This window comes from Phyllostomus discolor, chromosome 1 (assembly GCF_004126475.2).
Source record: "Phyllostomus discolor isolate MPI-MPIP mPhyDis1 chromosome 1, mPhyDis1.pri.v3, whole genome shotgun sequence".
Lineage (NCBI taxonomy): Eukaryota > Metazoa > Chordata > Mammalia > Chiroptera > Phyllostomidae > Phyllostomus > Phyllostomus discolor.
In genome coordinates this window covers 48,204,743-48,228,142 of record NC_040903.2, presented here as the reverse complement: position 1 = coordinate 48,228,142, position 23,400 = coordinate 48,204,743, and the positions used below count along the sequence as shown (strand labels likewise).

Below are 23,400 nucleotides of genomic sequence, written 5' to 3'. Positions count from 1 at the left end.
AGTATAAACTAGTTTTAAACTCAGTACCCTCCAACAGGACACGGAGTAAACTGGAATCTGATATTCTAATGAAGGTACTGAAGGTACCTGATGTTCAGGTACCTTCCTCTCCTTACTCTAAATCTTGAGGCTCATTAGGGAAGACATCACTAAAGCATACACTAAAGGAGTACAGCACTTGTCCTTGAAAATCCAGCCCAATAAACCTTGACACGTTTTTAGTTTGTTTAATCTTCTTAGTTTACGGGAACCAGACTTAAATTACATACCTATGCTTGAAGGTGATATTTGAGTTAAATGCTTGCTTAGCTTGGTTGAGAATGCTTCTCCTTGGTGATTGTTTTATATTTTTTTCAAGAACAAAGAATGAGATAAAAAAAGTTTTCTTTGGGTGTCTTTTATAATAGAATGTGAGGCAAGCATCTGTTGATATGTATCCAGGACCCGAATATTCAAAAATGGTGTTTGAGAGCAAGGAGTCTCATTTTTTCCCTTCATAGCATTCTTTTTATGTGGTAAAACCCACATAACACAAAATTCACCACTTTAACCATTTTAAAGTGCTTGGTTCAGTAGTGTTAAGTTCATGTCATTGTGAAACAGAGCTCCAGAACTTTTTCATCTTGCAAATCTACAACTCTGTACATATTAAGCAACAACTCCTCTTTTCCCTCTCTCTCAGCCCTGTCGACCACCACTCTACTTTCTGTTTCCGTGAATTTGCCTACTGTGGATACCGCATGTAAGTAGAATTGTGGAATATGTCTTTCTGTGGCTGGCTTATTGCTTTTAACATCACATTTCCCATGTTCATCCATGTTGTAGCATGTGTCAGCATTTCCTTTCTTTTAAGGCCGAATAATACCACTGATGCACATACCACATTTTGTTCAGCTACTCTTCCACTGATGGACATTTGGGTTGGTTGCTTCCACTTCTTTGCTATTGTGAATAATGCTGCTATGCATGCGGGTGTGAAGATAGCGCCTCAAACCACTGCTTCCAATTCTTTTGGATACATAGTCAGAAATGGTTCTGCTGGGTCATATGGTAGATCTATTTTTAATTTTTTGAGGAATCTTCATCCTGTTTTCCATAGCAGTTGTAGCATTTTACAATCCCAACAGAGCATAAATTTTCCAATTTGTCTACATCCTCACCAACACTTGTTTTATGTATGTATGTATGTATTTAAAATACCAGTTATCTTAATGATCATAAAGGGTATGAAGTGGTATCTCACTGTGGTTTTGATTTGTATTTCTCTGGAGATTAGTGACCTGGAGTATCTTTTTATATGCTTGTTGGCCATCTGACTACCATCTCTGGAGAAGGTCTATTCAAGTCCTTTCTGTAATCGAGCTATTTGATTTTTTGTGGTTGAGTTTAGTTTCCCCTTGGATTTCAGTTCTCTTTTGGCAGTCCCCTAGTTCACTTACAGTTTTCCTTGGTCTCTAGCTCTTAATTAATGCACTCAAACTAACCAAAGTCCTCAGCCTCACGCTGAATCCTTTCTTCACGTTAGGCCCAGCTACAGACGCAGGAGCACGTAACCATGGAAGGCTGCTCTCCTGGCAGCGAAGCAGGTAACTTAACACTCACTTCCTGACCACGTGGGCTGCTTCTAAGTGACAGCATTAGGTTGCATTATTGAGAAAGTGAATAAAGAAAAAGAGGGAAACAATGATTGAATGAAACATAAGAAAAATAAGGGACCTGGCTTTAAAATGTGGAAGGTAGTAGGGAGGGTGTGAATGTGCTTTCAGGAGTAAGTAGGTTATAGCAGACAGCCCTGTGATGCTGTGCGACAACCACATGCCGGCATGTGCTTCAGAGAAAACTCTCTTTGGAATTTTCTACTTATTCAGCTCCGAGTGAATAGTTGAAAAATGAAAATTCTAAAAAGCTGTCCATTATATTTTGCTATCTAGGAGAAATGATTTTGATGCTAGTTTTTAAAATGACTTCAAAATTTTCTATCCCTGAGTGCCTAGAAATTATGATTTTGGAGCTTTATTTTTTTGCTTCCTGTGGGTTTGCCTCCCTGTGTGAAGCTGTTCCTGAAATGTTCATTCTCCTCCAAGCACTTTACTCAGCAGACCCGAACCTTTGTGCACAGAACTGGAGGTCAGCTACATAGGTGGGGCCCCGTGTGTGACAGCGATAAGCTTGAGAAGAGCATGCCCATGAACTATTCCGATGCTACACTTACTAGAAGTCAAACACTGCCTTGATAGCATGCATTCAAAACCTATTTTGAGTAAGTGTCATTCCTAAAGAAAGTCACTTATAAACAAAAATGTTCCCCACAGCCCAGTGAAACATCATTATATCACATTTCAGTTTCCTGTACAGAGGCACAGAAACATGGAACTCCAGCAGCATCCTTGAGACAGAGGGCATCAGACACACATGTACGTACCTGGATCCAGGGCCAGCCAAGTGACATGGATCCTTCACAAGATCAAAGCCATTGTTTTCTCCCAAAAGCATATCCTAAAACACAAGAAAGGCACAGCAATATTACTAACAAATTTACCAAGGGAGTGGAGGCAGGAACAAGAACAGCTATTGGAAGCCTACTGTTTATCACTAGGCACCATAGCGACACTCTTCCATATTACCCCACTTCATCCTCAAGGCCCCAGGAAGTAGTACTAACCCCACCACACGGCTGAGGACGCAGGCCCGAGGAGGTTAGCCTCCCCAGCACCCTGGTGGCAGAGCTGGGATTTCAACCTCAGTCTGTCTCACCAGATGCCTCTACAAACAAGGGAATTTCCTGAGCAAGAGAAATCTGATCATTATCTCCAGGGTTCAAAACAAATGCTATCCTTGAAATATAATGATGAAAATCAATTCAAAGGGCCAACCATTTGAAAGAGCAACAGGGAAACATAGGAGATGACAGGATAGCGTGTGGAATTTAGCAAAAATCTCAAATATTCTCAGTTGTAATTCCAGAAGATATGAATCTGGTGTGTAAGCAAGCTGAACTATGTTCTCTCTGGGGAAAACACTTCAACCACATGTAACATCAATATTTCTGAGCCTTTTCTGGGTAGTCATGACATGTTCCTTTTTAATGAGGGTAATTTTGTTTTCCTGAAAGGGTCCTAGGTCAGTTTTTGATAGTAGAAGTCGTAAGATTTGGCCCATGTGAACAATGAATAAGTCCCTGAGGAAGACAATGTTGCTACTGATGACAAACCATTGAATTCTCTATTATTTATGATACTAGGGGACAAAGAGGACACCACTTAAATGCATACATTATCTCTAAACTTAATTTCAGCAATTATTTAACCACTTCATCCTTCCAAAGAGCTCATTGCTTTCTCCCCTCTTTTTCTTTTCTTCCCCCAGCCAGTGGTACAGGGACTAATAACAAGAACAGAACCGATGTAGTAGGCACAAAGAAGAAACAAATGCCTGAATATTATTAGGAGTAGCAGCTGCCCCCTACTGGGAATTTACTATGTGCCAGGCACTCTGCTAAATTCTTTACAATCCTCAATTATGTGCCTAGAGTTGTTAGTGGTGGTTCTCACCACCACAAGGTGGATGTGTTCCGTATCAGAAACAAAGGTCTCTGAAAACACAGTGAGAACCAGAGGAGCCTCTGACTCAGCATCTGAGGAAAAAATTCCCCACCAGGAACCTTATTTCTTCACAGGTTTATTTTTGTAGCCCATGTAATGAAGAGGTGCAAATTTCCCCCTCTAATGCAGAACTGTCTGAATATTTTTCTGCAGGAACCAGCTACTTTAAAAAGTCTCTAAAAAAAAAAAAGGAAGAAGGTATTGCACCCTTCAGGTCCACCATTAATATCTATTTGTTCTGCAATTATACCGTTGAAATGAGCAGAAGTTAAAGGACAGGTGATGGGAGGCTGCATGTTTCAGAGGGGACCGCAGCCGCCTGCGGAGAGGCCCAGGCCTGCTCAGTATCTGATTAGGCCTCAGGTTACAAGTGGTGACAGCCTCTGCAGTCACTGTCTCAGGCCCAGCAATCAATGTTCATACACAGAGGAGCTGATTTCCATGCTGACTTGTTTTGGAGGCAAAAACTGTCCTCACTTCAGAACTTTTGCAAAGGAGCTGAATCCTTGTCCAAAGCTTATAAATCCTGCTCTGTTGGCATCTGGCTAGGAGGAGCCAGGAGCATTTGCTCAGGATGTCCTGGACTGATCCAGCACCAGAAACAGACACCCGTTTTGGGTTTAACTCAGGCAGATGGTCTCTACCGGCTCAATTTCATGGAGTCCTCTAAAGCTGAGACAAGAAAATTCCTTATTTTAACGCCCGCACCAAAGCTTTAGGGTAACGGTAAAGTTCCTGGATTTTTTTTCAAGGAAAAGAAAAGAACATGATATTTTGAAATAACCATAGTCATTCTGTGGTGAGACTAGTTGTGTTTTGCTTTTACTAGCTCTACAAATAAGGTAGATGACGGCTGTGTGAAGAAAATGGCTCCGGTCCCAGGGCAGGCAAGGCTGCTGGGCAGGGGGGATGGGAGAGGGAGGCTCAAGAACACGGCCTGGGCACTGGTTACAATCTGGGGGATGGGAACCTACTCTCAGAATTCGTAGGAGCAGGGCAGCACAGAAAAAGTATTTTATTTTGAAATTTTTTCTTCCTCTGGTGTCATATTCCCCAAATTAAATACTATCTAAATATGGTACTCTCTTCATGATGAGGGTGCCTAAATAATGTTTTGTATTGACTTGTGTTGGGGTCCACCCTGCCTGGTCTCAGGAGCTGTAACCCCCCATAGCTAAAGCTGAGTAAGAGACACTAAGGAAACGAACCTGTGTCCCTGGCAGGAGTGCTGACTGCTCCTTGCCTGGCCCCCATTGCTTGGTTGGTTAGCCAATGACAGGTAACATTCCTCAGAGGAGGATGGACCTTAGACAGGCATGATCACATGGGTAGGCCCTCAGGGAGAGACTCAGGGGGCTGTGGAAATGAGGGGGTGATCGACCCCTGCCCCCTCGGCTTTGACAAGCCTGAGTCCTTATTCTGCCTGTGAGAAATCCAAATCTCCTGGCTACCTTTGTCTCCTCTGCCCGACTCAGGCCTGTGGCAATTGATAAGGGGCAGTGCAGTCCAGACTAGAGCCTGGACCTCCTGGGGTAATTAGACCTAAAGCAGGGAATATGCAAGAACCTGTGAAACTTACCTCGCTGGAGGACACTCTTAATTAGAATATGAAGGCATGGGCAGGAAATGAAACTGGCCCTTCAGGTCCTATAGTTTTTAGGTGATAAGACCCCAACTCAGCATGAGCCCTTTTAGCTCTTTGAAAGTTATCTACCTGTTTCATCTTCCTTGCCAGACTGTAACCAACAAACTGCATCTGTGTTCCTAATAAAAGCCGACTCAGGCAGTGGCTTGGGGTGCTCCCCCCTTGAGGAAGTGGCCGTTCTGTCCCTATGCCTCCACGGGACTCGGTACTCCATGTGTATTTCTCTCATACCTTGAGCATCTGCAGCGGCCATGGATACTGCTGGCCGGTATCTGCCTCAGACTTGCCTTTCTAAAAAGTTTTTCAAATAATATAAAGTATGTGATTGGGTTTGGCGGAATCTATACAATCTACATTTTAGCTCTATATCCCAGTTTACCAGGTTTGAGAAATATTTTGTGGAGGGAAGGTGAAATCACATTTGTGTCCAGCTGATTCCCTAGGAGAATAATGAGATCCAGTGGGGGATATAAAACAGAAGAGGATCTATTTTTTGCCTTAATATTTCTGCTTTCTTTAGAACATGGGGAGCAAAATGAAGAATATGATTGTTCTTCTATGCAGTAAATAACTGAAGCCCATAAAACTCGCTGGGATTGCATGTTACATACACAGATTTAAAAGTATTTTAGTGTCCTGGCCCAGTAATTCAGTTGGTTAAAGTGTTGTCTTGATATGTTGATATGTCAAGGTTGCAGGTTTGATCCCCCATCAGGGAACATGCAAGGAACAACCAATGAATGCATAAATAAGTGGAACAGCAAATCTCAATCTCTCTCTCCCCGTGCCCCCCACCCCGAGCTCACGCACACTCTCCTCCTCACCCTCCTCCCCTTCCTCCTTTCCTCCCTGCCTTTCTTTCTCTCTAAGATCAATAAAATATAAATACATACAGTGTTTCAGTGGATAAGGAGTGGAAATTAATTCTGTTCATTCTGAGGGGGAGGAAAATGGCTCCTGCAGTCTTACGGAGGATTGTCTCTATAGATTTTTATGTGTGCCTGAGTTTAAATGGGGGAGAAAGTATTTCTGAATATTTCTGAACAGGAAATACCTGGGAGGGCACACTATTTTCTCTCAGAAGGCTGTGTGTATGCGTATTTCAGAGGTAGTGCTACAAACAGACTTCTCAGGCAATAATGACTGAATCTTTCTTTGTCTGAAGCTGCTTCCTCCAAATAGTGCCTCTCACACACAATCTCCAATCCTCTGTCAACGTCCTGCCTGGGTCAAATCCCACTTCCCTCAAGAGAAGCTGAGATCCCCTCAGTTTTCCTCCCATAGCACATTATTTATCATTGCTCCCAAAGCATTCACCAGTCATGCTGGCTATTTATATTTAGGAGCACGTTCCTTGCTCAATTGTGAACCCCAGAAAGGCATGACACTCACTTTCCTTCACCCCCCGTAATACAGTGCTTTTCATACTAATGTGCTGTACAAATGCTCGCTGAATGATGGGCTTCGCTGCCAGGAAAAACAGAATTTGAGAAGGGGTAATGAGTGGGTAGTCTCTGCTGTGCTAACATATATGTGAATCCTAGTATCCCCTCAGGTGGGACGGGAACCATGAGGGATGCCACTGATCTGCAGTACAATGTGGAACATGAGGATGGACTAAGAGTTAGGGAAGTTGATAAACTCCTAGGAGTCAGGGCACTCTGGTTCTATCCTGGCTCTGCCTGGAATTTCCAGTGGAAAGCACTTCACAGTCTTTGCATAGTTTGGAATCTTTATTACAAAACCCTTTTTGTGAGAATTTAAATGTCCCTGATTCTCCTTTTTCAGGAGGACAGTGCACAGAATGAGTTCAGGTGGGAGTCAGGGAGACACGTGTTTGCTATGGACAATACACTCCACCGCAGAGGGTTATTGTGAAGATTAATGAGATCATAAATGTAAAGCATACTTAGCTGAGGGCCTGGGACTCAATATCCTTTCAAAGTCAATAATTCTATTTTATAAATGCAAAAGTCCAACAGAAACATAGGGGGTGCAAAGCTAAAACATTTAAAACTCCAAGATAGCCCTATTCCTTCATGTAAAAAAAGAGAGAAAAGCAAAGGACAAACAAACAAAAATAATCCCTAACTTTTCCTAACCATGCACTCCTGCATTGAGAGGTGAGTGACTTCCTAAAATGAAGTAATCATATATAATATGTATGTTATATACACACACATACATATATCCACATACACATGTACGGACATATATAAAGATATCTATATAGGCTATATGTATCTATTTAAGACATCTATACAACAAACTATATTAATATCTGTCTTTATCTCTGAAAGGCTATCAGGTAGGGGCACTGAGAAAGAAATGTTCTCTGGAAAACAACTACTATTCTTTTGCATGTAAAAGGAACTGGAGGGAGAAGAGGGCTTAGGGGAGTGACAACACAGCTTTCAGGACCCAAAGGACAGGCCTAGGATCTGCCAGCAGCACTCACCTGGAGCTTCTTGTGTGTGGTGGGCGATGACCGTGACCTCACGTGGACAGGGACCACGAGGAAATCCGAGCGCTCCAGCAGGTCCTCAGCAGACATGGACTTGCCGGCCCTCCCGGCGGCAGCCACCCACGAGGAGGGCTCCCTAGGGGTCCTGTCCACCTTCTGGGCGCCCTTTGGTCCACCGCTGTTAGCTCCACAAAGCAGCTCCCTCGGGGCTTGGTCCCCATGTCGCCTTTCTGCGAGAAGGCGGCCGCCAGCGAAGGAGCTACTGCGATCCCGGGACCCACGTGGAGGGGACCCACTGCCCCCTGAAGGTGGCTGGAGGGGGGCCTCCCTGCGGGGCTGCAGACTTGGCTCCCGCAGTGAGCAGAGGCTGGAGGCCGAGGTGAGCCCCGGGCCTTCCGGCGCTGCGGGGCCGGGCTGGAGGTAGGTGCCCTGCGCTCGTTCCCACGGCGGCCCCGGCTCCTGGAGGCCGCCCCCGGTGGCAGAGGCGGGCCGCTGGCCGGTCTTGCGCTGGATGTAGTCGGCCAGTGCGCTCTGCTGGAACTGCTTCAGCTCAGGCCCGGACAGGCTGAGCGTGGAGCAGGCCTTGCCGTCCCGCTCAAAGATGCGGCGCCGATCAGCCACCGAGCTCTCCGGGAAACGCAGCCCCTTGGGCTGCGGACCCAGGGGCGCCGGCTCCGCTTCTTCTGAGACCCCCACCTCGTTCATCTTCTCAGGCTCCGAGTAGGAGCGCTTCTTCTGCTCCGGGTTCAGGCGTCGGCGTGGTCCCCTTCGGGCAACAGGGGGCGCAGGCCGGGCCAGGTCACCCTCGGCGGGGGTCACGCTGTGGCGCTCCCGTGGGGTGTGCGGGGAGGCGGATGCTGGGGCCTCTGGGCTCCGCAGTCCCATGTGGGCCGAGGCTGGTCGTGGGCGGCAGGGCCTGGAGCCCCCGGCAGCCCCAGGCTCGAGGTCTCGGCGTCGGAAGGAGGTGGCCCGCAGCACTCGGGACTGGGCGTCTTTGATGTAGTTCCGGTAGGCGTGGCTGAAGGGGGCATCCAGCACTGGCGATTCGGGGGTGCTCGGCCTGTTGTCCCTCCACTTGGCATCCTCCTCGGTCTCGCTGAAGAGCTGAAAGGTGCTCTGGCTGCGGAGCAGGCGAGTGTCCCGGCTTGGGGGCTCACCGCCTCGGAGTGGGGAGCCTCGGCTGCCCTCGGCGCCCCTCTTCAGCTGTTGACCACGGGGCTGCCAGGAAATCTCTTCCAACTTTGGCTCCCCGTTTTTGAAGTGGTGCTCCCCATTGCCTAGGGGTTCGATGGATTCGGAAAAATGGATATTGGCTTTTGTCTCCTCGAAGTCATTCCTAGAAGTACTAGAAGTTGAGACTATCTTGCTGGGTCTGTAGTTACAGCCATGAATGGAGTTGCCCACACTTGGGGGTCTCTGGCGCCCTTGCTCTCTCTGCTCAATCTTGGAAACCTTCTCCAGCACGGAGCAGTGGGGCTTCCCGTACTGGACGCCCTGCAGAGCTGAGGTGCTGCTGGAGCTGAGCCTCCTGCGGCCCAGACTGGATGTCTGCTGGTGGGGTGGGGAGAGCGGCTCCTCATACCTTGGGTCTGAAAGGTGGAAAGAGCCCAGAGCACTGACTCTGCCCTCAGGCCTTGGATAGGAAACCGGCCTGTCCAGATGGCTCCTGTGATCTGGAACAGCTTTCCTTCCAGGGTTCTCTGTCTTGGTGTTGACTACACAGGTGGGGCAGCCATCCAGGTAGCCGTCCTGGACTCTCCCTCCTGGCTGCAGGCTTTGCCTCCTTAGACTCTCAGGAATGTTCTGAAGAGAGGAGAAGGCTGACTTGGTCTTGCCAAAGTAGCTTGATGGGCTCTGGCTTAGGCCTTCTTTCTCCAGCCCCCACCGGAGGTTGGCATTGTGGTCTTCTTGGAAACCACCCTCCCAAGGCTCTGAGGGCCGGGAAGGTCTCTTGTCTTCCCCCACTTGCCAGGCCTGAGCCTGAGGGGATTGGCGGCTGTGGTAATTACAAGACGGTTTGTTGCTGTGGGTGTTCTTTCTCTCATTAGGATATGGGCTGTTGCCTTGGAGAGGTGTGATGTGCTTCTTCAGGGGGGTATCCTCCTCATGTTCAGGCACGGAAGGGAAATGGACTTTGTAGGGGACACATTTGGCTGAGATTTCAGGTGGTCTCTCCACTGGGGACAAAGAGTCATGTTCTAGGGCTGGGTAGAAGGCAAACCCAGGTCTGCTAGATCCATTTTGGTTTCCATTCTCATCAAGGGTGGCCACCTTGTCACAGGCTCCCCGAGGAGTCGCATAACCACTTTCCTTGGCCAGTGCAGGGTAAAGCGTGCCGTTACTATTTGCAGAGGGTGGGGGCACCTGGGCAAAGTGGGGCTCCAAGGAAGGTACGGGGTAGATGCCCGTCGGCAGCAGAGGTTGGCCAGGCTGGGCTTTCTGAGTGTAATTATGCTTGGGCTTCACGGGGGGGCTGCTCTCTGGACTCTTCTCTAGCACAGTATGCAGTGGTTCCTCTGCGAAGGGAGATTTCAGGCAGCCAGAAGAGTTAGCCTGAGGCCGGCAGAGCCGCTTCTGATCAAGGCTAGACCAAGAGCTGGGCCGCTCTCTGTGACGAAAGGCTGCATAACTGTCACTCCGAGTGGGGGGCAGAGGTGCACCCACTTTAGGAGGCAAGTTGTCAGTGGCAGTCTCCGAGGAACTGGGGCACTGCTGGCTCCGGGATGGGGGTGGCACTCCCTTGCCCCGAGGAACAGTATGCCCTTTATCATAGCCCTGACCGTCGGCTGAGGCCCGGGCCTCCCTCCCTTGGAGAAGCAGGGCTGAAGAGTTCACCTCATACTCTGCTGAGACTCCCCTCTGGGGATCATAGACTGTCTTGACATAGCGAATGTCCGCCTGCCTCATCCCTTCTGGGAGGCCACCTCGAGCAGAAGTGGTGTCCATGGAGCCTGAACGCTCCCGGCCCAATGTGCCAGGGGGTGGATACTCTAAGATGCTAGAGCTGGTGGAAAAGGAGCTGTAAGCCGAGTCTCTCTTGTTATGGAGGTGGCTGAGCTGGTCTATGCTGCTGGTGGACTTGGCAGGGGAAAGAAGGTGGCAGGGTGGGTACCCCCCACTGGGCTCCAGGCTCTCCATGCTCCCCTGGGAGCTGCACTGGTCAGGACTCCGCCTCAGATAAGCATGGTCATAGTTGGAGAGGTCACTTGTGGAGGAGCTAGAAGAAAGGAAGGCAAAGCAGTCAGCACCGCTGAGCTGTTATCATTCAGTAGGCTTAGGAACAGGGCTCAGCTTATAAATGTACTCTGGTACAAGATGTTCGATTTTTGGAAGGGTGGGTGAAAAGAGCCATATTTGGACCTCGCTCTGCCTCCCTGTGTGCTGTCACTAGGAGTGATTGCCCAACACTGTAACCTCTGTGTGCCTCCAATTAATCACCTCGGCTTGCAAGGGGAGGAACGGGGCGTGCAGAGGAAGCCACGTGGCCTTCGGGCATGGGCAACACACTGATGTGATTTGCTGTGTGCTGGAAATGACTGCGTGTGCCAAGAAATGAAGGCGGGGGAGTAAGGAAGAGAGGCATAGGAGGAAGAGTGATTGGCATTGAAATTTTGTGTCTCTTGGGGCTATTTGTGGGACGGGGAACAGCTTAGTGTCTAGGCATGTGAATGGGTGAGGGAGACTGTGCACGTGTATACATTTTTAGTTGATATCTTTCCTTTTTATGGAACTGAAGGCTTTATGTCCTGGCAGTCTTCCTGGAACATCGACTGCACTGGAGACAACTTGTTTGTAGAGAGAAAGCTAAACACAAAGTTGAATGAGAGAAATTAGAGTCAGAAAAAGCTGATGAGAGGGGGAAGGAGGGGAAGCTTTATGAGAAGTCTTAATCACGGGAGTCCTGCACCTATGGCACCTCCACGCCCAAGCACAGCCTCTCACACCTGCAGGAGGCAGGACCGTCCGAACTCTTTCAGGTGGTTCTCAGAGCCTAGCTTGGGGGAGGGGGAATGGTGCTCAACCTGGTGTTGTCTCAAAACAAAATTACTTATAATTAGCTTTAATTATAAACTCAAAATATACTTTGTCCAGCATGTGGGGGGAGGGAGGGCATACAGGAAGGACTAAGTGGTTCAAAACTCAAACAGCAGTCTCCATAATTGAAATGTTTGTGGCGCACTGTTCTCTAAAGAAGGATAAATCACGAGGAGTTCTTTCCTAAGATTTTCCATTTTTACATGAATAGGCACATACACACTAATTCATGGAGCTATGATTGTATTTCTACATCTCATGTAAGTAAATATGGTGTCTTGGTGGCTGAATATGTGACGATGCTTTATGGCTGGACTGTCTCCAGAGTGCATGGCCAGAGACTAGAAGGGCCATATTCTGAGTCAGAACAGGTGCTGGAATTCAAAGAAAAGAAGACTACATTTTTAGCAACTGACCTGAAGAATGTAACTTTTCTATATCAGAAAAAGTCAACTGAATGGAGCATCCTGCTTTGAGAGAGACAAGAACAAAGGCAAGGGAGAGGGGAAGGGAGCAGCTCCGGATCCAGCCAGGTTAGTGACACAGCCCGGCACTCACAGCTGGTTTATGTTCATGCCGGATTGTGCCATTGTACCACCCCCCACTTCCCTCTAAATGAAGAAGCCGTATTAAAAATGCACATGACGTAGTTCAGTTGAGGATAATCCCATGTGAACCACTTATCTCCCCTTACCTCCTGCAACAGAAGATTCAGAGCAAATGCCCTGAGAGGAAATGGAAGCAGTAGATCCCATTAGAGCTGTTTCACTCATCAATTCCATGTAGGTGGTAGACTGTTTAATCCTCCCAACTGCAGAGAATCTTAGCAGTCTTTTACTGAGAAGCTAATTCAGATGTAACTTAGGAACATGCTTAAAAATTCAAGTGAATAAATGGATGGGTTAACTGAAACACTCACTACTGAGTGGGAAGAAATGTGGTTGCTAACATATCTCAAAATATAGATGGTGTCTAGAAGGAATGAAATCACTGGTATACGCGTCTCTAGCTAGGCAGAGCAAGGTCAGAATGGGATCCCTCCTGTAGCTAAAGGAAACATCGGCCACTCAACACAGGTGGAAATGAGGACTATGATGTGCTCTTCCCTGCTGCTCACAGAGGGCACTGCCCGTTCAGAATTCCCATTCCCAAGCTGACTAGGGAAGTTGGCCGGTGACATATGCCATGCCATTGAGTGCCCTGACACCCCCCTATGGAAGCAAGTTCTCCCACCACTTTCTGGGAGCAGTCATTTTGATCCCCTGTGTCATTCTGTTTCAAGATCGCACTCCTGATGGTGGGTAAGAGGAACTTGGCAGGAAGGTCTTCAGTCCCATACAGAGACAGCCTTACCGTCGAGATGAATGCATCCTGACAGAGTCCTTACTGGGGTCTGGCTCCTTGTCCAACCTCGGATTCTATTGCTTCCCGTCTTGCTCACAGCACTCCAGCATGACAGCCTCCTTACTAACTCAAGTCTGGGAAGTGTATTCCCGTCTCAGAGTCTCAGGGCCTTTGTGCTCACTGTTCCCATCCCATAAACGGCTCTTTAACTGGCTCACTCTCTCCTTGAAGTCTCTGCATGAGACAGCACCTGGAACTTCCTATCTACAGAGCACTTCTTCTCTCCTTGCGCCTGTCACTCCACTTTATTTTCTTCATAGCACTTACCGTACTTGACATGACATCACATTCCTTTGATTACATGAAAGAGGCTTCAGTTGAAGCAAAAATGACAAAGTGGGAATTCTATGGTAGATACATGCACTCTTATAATGTTACTCTGCTTTGTGTGCTTAGGAGTATTTTTACTAAACGCTGAAAACATAGATAGCAAAGTGCACCAAACACGTGCATGAAAACATCTCCTAAAGCGTGCTTACAGAAGATGAATTCTTCAGATGGTCAACTATGTTTTGAAAATCCTGGGTTAAATAAGTTAAACAATTTTATTTACTGCAAGACTTCTGAGTCTTCAATAAACTATTGTTCATGGGACGTTCTGAAAGAAAAGTACAGCAAGAACATATCTGCATAACCCGTGACACAGAGCAGTGTGGTGACTGCCAGAGGGCAGGGGGAGTGGGGGCCAGGAGGAGGGGGCCAAAGAGGGGGAAATGGGGACATTTGCAGTAGTGTCAACAACAACAGTACAGGAAAGAAAACCTATTGGACCCTAGAAACTTTTTCCAGGGGGCATCTAGTGGATTATTATTCCGGGGAACACACCTTGGGAGACAATGTTATAGGGGGGTAGGGGCTTTTTATGTCTTGTTCATCTGAAACATAGTGGGTTCTCAGTACACACTTGAATGAATAAATCGATGAACAAGTACAGGTACTTGAGTATTTTGATACTGTTATTTCATCCTCTTATGAGGGGACTGGGCTACAAGACTTTTCCAGGTCTCTTGCAAACACTTTGGGCCCACTGTGTGAGATTTCTGCAGGGCAACACACAGGTAGGGGCAGGTCTGACAGAAAGCAGCAGCAACACAATTTCAGTGAAATCCAGACCGAAACCAGCTCGCAGACAGTTAAGGCTTCAGTTTTCTTTGTATCTCTCCCTTCTTCTCTCCTTGCTCCTGCTCCTCCCCCTCCCTTGAGCTCCCTCATGCTCCTGCTTCTTAATGAGAAACAGATGCATAAACTCAGGACTGAGGTTGGGTTTCTGGAACTAAAGGAAGGCTGTCGGAGGGATGCCAGCAGACTGATTCAGCACACTAGACCACTAGATGCCACTGCGCTCCTCAGAAATGCACCCGCAGCTCTTCACCCACTGCTGCCGGTGTCAGACCCTCTGAGCAGAGCCTCGACTCGGGGGTGAAGCCCTTGGCCAGAGCTCCGAGCCCAAGGCATGGAGTGAACATGGAATGAACACAAAGTGTGGATGATTTGTGCTGGGGCAGAAGAGAATCCGCACGTCTGTCACACTCTGGGTCATCTGCGCCTTTCTTTCTCCCTTGTACCCTACACCGTGCTTTTGTGCTGAGAGTCACCGTGTCAGGGGGAAGCTGTTTTGAAGCTTGGAGTAGAGCGGCCGAGTTGGGGGTAAAGTAAAGGTGGCTCCACCTGCCCAAACCCCTCTGGAGGCCGGGATGGGGATGGGGACGAGGAGACAGGAGGCAGAGAAGTGCAGCCTTAAGAATATTGCACTTCCGATGCCAAGTCCACTGTACTCCCGAGACCTCTCGGAGAGCACCATAGTATCTATCATCAGGTATTCCCAGCACTGATGGCAGTAGCCTTGTTTCTGCCTTTGGGTCAGCATGTTTTTAGGTTGCAGTATGACTTCAGATTTAGGGCATCCTAAGGTTAGGAGGCTCCAAAGGGCCCCACTGGCATTTTATGTGTGCTGGTTTATAGCATTAACCTTGAAGTTTATTACCAGGTTTCACTGTGCCTCTGATAAGCCTTTGGCCTAATGATGAACTATCACAATTATCGAGTGCTTATCATGTTTGAGGGACTACACTAAATGTTTTACATGTTGCTTTGTTTAACCTCCACTATGATCCTTTGACACACATAGTATTAATTTCATTTTACAGATGAGGAAACCAGGATCCAAGAGGTGAAACGATTTGCCCAGGCTCGTGCAACAGGAGGTGAAGTTGAGATTTAAACCTGCATCTGCCTTAAAAACCCAGGTACCTCACCATTACACTGTCCTTCTTCACACTGTTCATCCCCCGCATCTAACCTGCTAAAGGCCTTCGCCACCCCCATGCCCACCAAGCTGAATCACTATGCCTGCGTGGGGGGGTAGGGTCCTGCAGGGGACCTGTTCTCCGAGCACAGGTGGCTGTCAGAGTGAATTCTTTCAGGGTTACTGCAGGGGACATGGGCAAGGGAGGCGGGGGTTCTGTAACAAGGAGGGTAGCCAGGACATTCTCTCTTCCTATGGCCTGAAACCTACCCCAATATGCTGGGAGCCGTGTCCTCCAGTGAGAGGTCTGAGTCTGGCTCTTCATTTGACCAGGCGTGAGTGTTGAGGGTTCTGAGTGCTGGCCTTGCCACACGCATCGCCGTCACCGGTCAGTCAGTCAGGTAACTCTTTCAGCGGCTGTCCCCCTCCCCCCCAATCAGCACTTGCATCCTGTTTCTGTGCAGGATCCATATTCCCTGGGCCCCCAACCTCTCTACCATTATCCTTACCGGGTCCTTCCAAAGAGTGAAAAAGCCACAGAGCCCGACTGCCTGGGATCAGAAGCTAAACTCCAGTCTGCGTGGGTTCCGAGTCTGCAGTAAACGTAGGGGATCCTGACCTGGTTGGGCGCCTCCCCCCCCCAGCCCCCGTCACAGTTGACTAAAGCAGAAAGGATGTTAAGTACTGAGGGAAGAAGTTTGTCAGTTTTTCTAGTGCAGTGTTATGTGTAATTGAGAAATGTCTGAGGATCAAGAGACCCAATAAATAATACCTCAAATAGCCAGTGCTCAAAATAACTCTGTCCTTGCTTCACAGCCATCGAGCCAAGGGTCTGAAGATGAGTTGTACACACATTAGGAATTTTAAGAGGATAGGAAGGTCGTGGGTGGAAAGATTTAATACTCAGGGTGAACGGAAAAAATGTTCTCAAAACAGAAGAAAATGTCCTTTCAGGAAACAAGGACACTTGGAGGAATGGAACCCCTGGGTGTCAGCTTTGGCCACTTACCTGGAATGGTAGCTTTGGGGCCAAGGAGTGCCAATCGTGCCCTGAGATATTTGCATCATGCTGGCATTGGGCTGGTTCTCCCCAAATTTTGTTGAATGCCAAGAGTGAGGCCGGCCTGCAGGTTCGCTGCGCCTGGGGAGACACAGGAGAGGGACCCCAACATCAGCAGCATTCTCAGCTGTGTCTTCACCAATGCGTTCATGCATTTGGAAAATGACTGCTGTATCCTTTTCCTCAGGGGTTAGAGAAAATCAAGTAAATAGTGGAAAGTAGTGCATATTTCGCTAACTAGCCACTGATATTCTCTGCTTTATTAATGTTTTTATTTTTACTTTGACAATTTCAAACTAATATAAAAATGTAGCAAACTCAATGTGAAGCACTCCCCCATACGCCCTCATGCACGGTTGGTAAGAATGAAAATTGAAAATTGATACAGCACTGGGGAAAACAGTATGGAGGTTCCTCAGAACGTTAAAATCAGAACTCCCACATGAGCCAGCAGCCCCTGACCTCTGGTTCTATGTCCAAAGAAATCTCAGTCAGGATCTCGCAGACAGCTGCACCCCCATGTTCACTGAGGCATTACTCACAGCAACCAGGACATGGAAACAACCTAAGTGTCCATCAACGGATGGATGCAACGAGGACATTATGCTAAGTGAAATAAGCCAAACAGAGAACGACACATACTGTATGATCTCATTTACATGTGGAATCTAAGAAAACACAAACTCAGAAAACCCGGTGTTGGGGGGTAGGAGAAACAGGAAATTTTGGCCAAGTTAAACGTATTTCAAGTTAAAAGATTAACAAGTTCTGGGACCTAATGTACAGCATGGTGATTATAGCTAATGATACTGTATCATATCCTTGAAAGTCGCTGAGAGAATAGATCCTCAATGTTCTCACCACAAAAAAGAAATGGTAGCTACATGATGGAATGGAGGTGGTAGCTAACCCTGGGGGGGGGGGGGTAATCGCTTTTGCAATTTATAAATGTATCGAATCAACATGTTGTACACCTTAAACTTCCCAACACAACGTATCTACTCTGTCTCAATAAAGCTGGGGGGAAGAGAATTCCCACATAACCTTCACCTAAATTTCCTACATGCTAACATTTTATTATGCCTTATTAACTTAGAGCACACTAAGTGGCTTTGGTCTTTTTTGGCCTCAGCTGAACAATACATAAAGACAGGAGCATGGAAGGAGACTTGGCGTGGGTGGTGAACACACAGTACAATATACAGACGATGGCTTATACAATTGTATACCTGAGACCTATATAATTTTATTAACCAAAGTCAGCCCTATAAATTCAATTAAAAAAAGACAGGAGCAATGATTCTTCCCCACCTCCTAAGAAAAATAGCTTCCTGGGGATTGTGAAGTCCTTTGTCACAGCCTAACGCTGGAATTGTGCTGTTATTTTAATGTCTTGGTTAAGAACTACATAAAAACCAGCAGCTACCTACCTCAGTGGCGACACTACTGGAAGCTACATAAGCAGTTAAAGGACAAGCTGCTCTCCAAAGCAGTCTCTCATTTTGCAAGTCAATGACTTCAACTTGAAAACATCCTGCCCTTATAACACAAAGAATGGACAAAACCAATGGGAAAAAGTGGGCGTCCCTCAGACCACAAGCCTGGAGAGCGGATTTGGGAGGGAGGATTGCACTGCTCTAGAAGGTCAGAGTCTGGAGAGAGTGGCTGCGCTTTATTTTTGGCAAAAAGTGAGGTGAGCTGCCAGACATTTCACAGTGAAAACTCTTGAACTGTAGGACTGAGGGGAATTCTTCTGCAGTTTACCAACACTTAGGAAACCCAGGAATCCACTTTGATGTGAAGATAAAGTTGTACGTATGTCTACCTATATGTTCCTGTGAAAAAAAAATCGGCTTTTGTAATGTAAATGAGAAATCATTCCCCTGATGCCAGTAAAATTCCAAGTCCTAAGTGTATCAGAATAATAGTAGTCCAGCTGCCAGGAGACTTGGGTGCTCACCTTGAATTTGTTACCAGCCTGCTGCGTGACCCTGTGTAAGTCACTTCACCATAAGCCTTTGTTCATCTAAAAATGAAGACATTCATCAAAGAGGCTGGGTTAACCTCATTTTAATCTGACATAACTTTAAGATGTATAAGAAAGACACTGAAGGACGTGCCAAAAGAGAGAATGATTTGAAGAAAATACATATATTTCAACTCTCTGGAGAGAGGCTATGGTGATAGAATTGTGTAGCGCAAGGGATACAAATGCATGAGATTTTCAGCAGTCGGTCAATAAATATGTATTTCATCGAAGGAGCCTAGAGTCTTAACCACTTGAGTTTCCTCATCAGTGAAAGGCAGATTATAACAAACTATTTATGGTGTCTTTTGTGAGATTAACAATGAGATATTGTACTTGGCCCACAGTAAGAGTACAATAAATGAGCACGATTGTCCTTAGTCATTCATTGCTGGTGAGCTGATGAGGACTAGAGAGGCTGGGGAGACAAGCCGATCAGAGAGAGCTAAAGTGTAGGACAGAAAGGGGAGGACGCGGAGGGAGAGGTGAAGAGAGGGGAGTGGGCAGGAACTATGGATGGTGGTGAGTCACCTAAAGCTCCCCAATAAGAGCTCCCCAGTGAGAGACCGAGAGGATATAGTTATGCCAGAGGCTGGTCTAGGCCTCTGGTCACAGCCTGTAGGACCATGGGCATGCCTGCGAGGCAATGGCTGTGACGTCTGGTCAGAGACGTAAGCACAGGCCAAGTGGGACCAGACCCCGCCCACCTGGAAAGGAGGAAAGAACTGAAGGAAGCAGGAGTACAGCTGAGCTAAAGAGAGGAAGTAGGGTGCAAAACCAAGAGATTGACATTGAAAGCCAATATTACAATTCACCCGTCTCCTTGCCCCCATCACTCTCTAATCCTCACAGCAGGTCGCAGGTAACCCATACCTCAGGTTCAGCACTGCCCTAAAGTTCAATCCGTCCTCTTCTTGAAGGAAGAATCCGGGAGCTCTGGGTGAATGGCTCAGTGTCTCAGCGGTGTGGCATTCTCGCTGTGAGCATGCTTTGACGGTGGGCACCTACCTCCCCAGAAACCAGGTTCTTCAACCAGTTCCTCAAAGCCGGCCACCGCCCTAGAGCCCCAGTTTCTCACTGACTTGGATTCCTGCTTTATTTCCCAGTGACTCGAAATCCTTCCTGCTGCCCCAGGCCCCGCTGGCGCTGGCCCAGATCACACAGCCCTAGTCCCAGAGTCAGGGTTCAAGCCCATTTACAATGACTTCAGGCACTCAATTAATGTTACTTATTAATTATACAGGGGGGAAAAAACCCCCAGAATTTAATTTAAAAAAGTAATGTCTCTTTTTCATGAGGCAACTGGTAACATTTCTAAATACTCCAAATGGGTCCAAAAGACACAGAAAAGACGTAGCAGAAAGAACAAAGTGTCACCTTCCTGCCCCATGTTCGGCAGGACCCCTCTCTGTACTGGGATCCTAGTCCTAAGACTGGGCACTGGCCTGGAGCAGTGACGGACACAGCTGAAGAGCAAACCCCGCCTCGCACCTGCACGGGAAGACTCGGAGGCTGCCTCTTCAGAGGCTTCCTCCCCCGGGTGGGATCTGCCCACACTGAGCTGGAAAGACCCCGAGGGAAATGAACAGGCCCCGACAGGTTCCACAGGCTCTAAGCACGAAGATCCCTCTTCCAGTCACGGACGGGAAGAGGCAGACAATGTTCACCGAACTTCGGCAGTTGTGGAGCAGCCCTCTCATCGGACATCCCAAAGAGAACAGATGAGGTGCCCAGAGCACGATACAGAGACCCAGACTTCCTATCGGACTTCCACCATGAAGGATCAGACACTTCGCTGGAAGTTCTAAATCAGTCTTTTTTGAAGTGTCAGAAGATACCATGCATAGCACAAGGAAGGCCAATGGAGCTGTTGGCCTAGGTTAGATGAAGGAAATTTCTCTTTGTGCCTTGAAGAGCAAGGCTTTCTTTCACATGTAAGCTATCCAGACCCTTCCTCAGTTTCCTTCCCAATCATTCAGGGGATATCCAGAGGCTTTCTGTAATATCAGCCACTATGCTGGCACTGGGACTACAAAGAATAACAAAGTACCATCAGACCCAAACAATTCACAGGGCCATGGAAGAGACAGCCACGTAAACCACTAGAATACAAGGTGATTGGTTCCATAATCAGGAGACTGGTTCCTCAGAGAGGAGAGTAGCAGCACTGTGGCCTAGTAGTAGGCACCTTTTGACCTAGTAGTAGGTCAAGAAGCCTGCGCTTTTAACTAAATAACCCACATAAGATTTCTCCAGGTGGAAAGAGGTGGGAAAAGACAGGGAAGGACATCCAGGTGGAAGAAATGGCATGACAAATGCATAGAAACCTGCAAGCACACAGTGCACACAACTCAAAGGAGTAAGGGGAAGAGCAGCTGGTGAAGGTAAAGAGGTAAGAGGGGCCAGATCTTAACATGCCTCTGGGGGTTTGGACAGTATCCCGTGGGACTGGAAGTCACCAGTAACACTGGCCAGGATGGGAATGTTCAAATTTGAGATTCAGGGAGATATTGTCAATAACAAGGAGAATAAACTTGAGAGACAGGATTGGCAGCTATTATAGTGGCCAGGGTGAGATAATGAGGGATGGGCAAGGGGGCAGTGACAGTGAACTTGAAGAGATGATATATCTTAAAGCCACTGAGAAGGCAAAATGCCCACCCAGCCTAGTGACCGCATGGATGTAGGTGGTGTGGAAGAGAGTATAGTTGAGGAGGAAGGATGGCCTTTAGGTTTCTAGGATGGTAGTATTATTCATCCACACGGGGAACTCTTAGATGGGGCAGGCAGCGAGAGGGAGGAGGGAATGAGTGGGCATGCAGATGTCAGGCACTCGCGCCACGCTCGACGTGGTGTGCAGCCCACAGTGAGGTCTGAGGGCTGAGGTCCGGCTGCTTATAGGAATTTAGGAGTCACAAAATGCATGGCCTTTGAGAAAAGATATGTTACTTGGGGAGAATGCATCAGAAGACAAAGGAAGTGGTTTAAAGATGGGCCTCTGAGAGCTCTCACAATGCAGGGGAAGGGGAGCTGGGGAAGAAGCCCAAACAGGAGTTTGCAGAGAAACACGTGGGAGACCAGGAGAGTATGGGAGCTTCACAGATTCCCAGTGGGAAGAATAGGGAGGAGGAACTGTCAACTGCTCCTACTGCTATGGAGAGGTGAGCCTGATGAGCGTACATGCATGTCCACGGGGTTCGACAGCTAGTGAGCCTCTGCATCGGGGTGATGGGGCAGAAGCCTGACTGTGGGGTGGGAAGTGAATGGAAGAGAAAGTGGAGACAGCAAGGCCATTTCCCCCCCCTCCAAAAACCTGGCTCTGAAGGAAAGAACCCAGGTAGTAGAAGGGACTGGGGAATGAAAAGGTTTTGTTCTAGCTGTTTTGTTTTAAACAATGAGAAGTATGAGCAAGTTTATGAGGCAGAAAATGAGCACACCCATAGCTGAAGGTACAGGACAGAGAAAGGACAACACTCCTTAAGACTCATGAGGAAGCAGGATGGCATTCTGGAGTGCAGGTGGAGGGCACAACCTTGTGTGGGAGTAAAGCCAGATCCACCAGGACAGGAAGAAGGGAGAAGGGAAGCTACCGACGCTCACGGTATGAAAGGGAGGCAAGTCCAAAGGACCTCACACCCAGGGTCCTCTGTTCTCATGAGGAAGCCTAGGAGAGAGAGAAGTGAGGCAATGACATGGGGGGTTGGGGCTCAAGGGACATAGTAGATGAGGGCTAGAAGAGTTGGAACTGGTTAGAGATATTTAAAAGAATAATGACCAAGATGTGGTCTCTGTCCTTTAGGAGCAATGCTAAGATAGGGAACCCAACTTGGGAAGTTGGTAACTGTTTGCCCTGGGGTGGGGTGGGGTGGGGTGGGGTGGAGTGGGGTGGAGTTTAGCAGGTTTCTTCACAGGTCTAATACATTAAGAGCAGTGATTTTGAAACAAATAAAAAAATCCTAAAAAAAAAAAAACCCCAAGCCCCAACAACACCCTTTCTTTTGGCCACAGAACACGTTGAGAAAAGGCTTCAGTGATAAATGTTTGTTTTATAAGAGTCTTTCCAATGTACAGTTAAGTGATGAAGTGACAAAAACAATGAAAAAGATGACCTAAATGTGGCCCACCAACTCTCATACCCTTCTAGGGGGAATACAGACAGGCACAGCCTAAACAAAGAGCAACTTTGCAGTACCTAACAAAAACTTCAAAGAAAAGTTTGTTTTATCCTCACCTGAGGACATTTTCCCCCCATTGCTTTTCACAGGAAGAGGGGAAGGGAGAAAGAGAAACACAAATCGGGATGCCTCCCATGCATGACCAGAAGGGGTGTGGCACATGCCTGGACCAGGGAATCAAAGCCACGACCTAGGTGTGTGCTTGGTTATGGGGCGGTGCTCCACCCACCTGAGCCACACTGGCCAGGGCCCAAAAGAAAAATTTTAAAATAACACAACTATCAAATGAAAAAAAACCTAAATGCTCATCAGTAGGAGATAGGTCAGTGTGGTGCATCCATATAATGGAATATTTTTGTGGCTATTAAATGAATGGAGTAACTCTATACATAATGATATGGAAATATCTCTAAAATACATGGTTGAATGACAATAATAAGGTACAGAACTGTGTGTACAGTACCCTTCAGTATGTGGGGGGAAACATACATAATCACCCACATGTTTGTTAATGTAAAGAATATTTCTGGTCCTGGCTGGTGTGTTTCCAGGCTCAGTAGATTGAACATCAGCCTGTGAACCAAAAGGCTGCCAGTTCGATTCCCCGTCAGGGCATATGCCTGGGTTGTGGGCCAGGTCCCTGGTTGGGAGCATGGGAGAAGCAGCCGATCGATGTCTCTCCCACACCGATGTTTCTCTCCCCCTCCTTCTCCCTCCCATCCCCTCTTTCTAAAAGAAAAAATA

At 47.6% G+C, this 23,400-nt stretch overlaps 1 protein-coding gene across 1 annotated transcript in view; it reads right to left on the bottom strand.

The window, feature by feature from the left end:
• The window catches only part of SHROOM3 (shroom family member 3), a 278,644-nt gene that overhangs the window by 20,129 nt on the left and 235,115 nt on the right, over positions 1-23,400 (bottom strand). Inside the window, 3 exon segments of the mRNA XM_028505677.2 lie at positions 2,423-2,496; positions 7,706-10,928; positions 16,405-16,536. Coding sequence (XP_028361478.1) covers positions 2,423-2,496; positions 7,706-10,928; positions 16,405-16,536 — 3,429 coding nt within the window.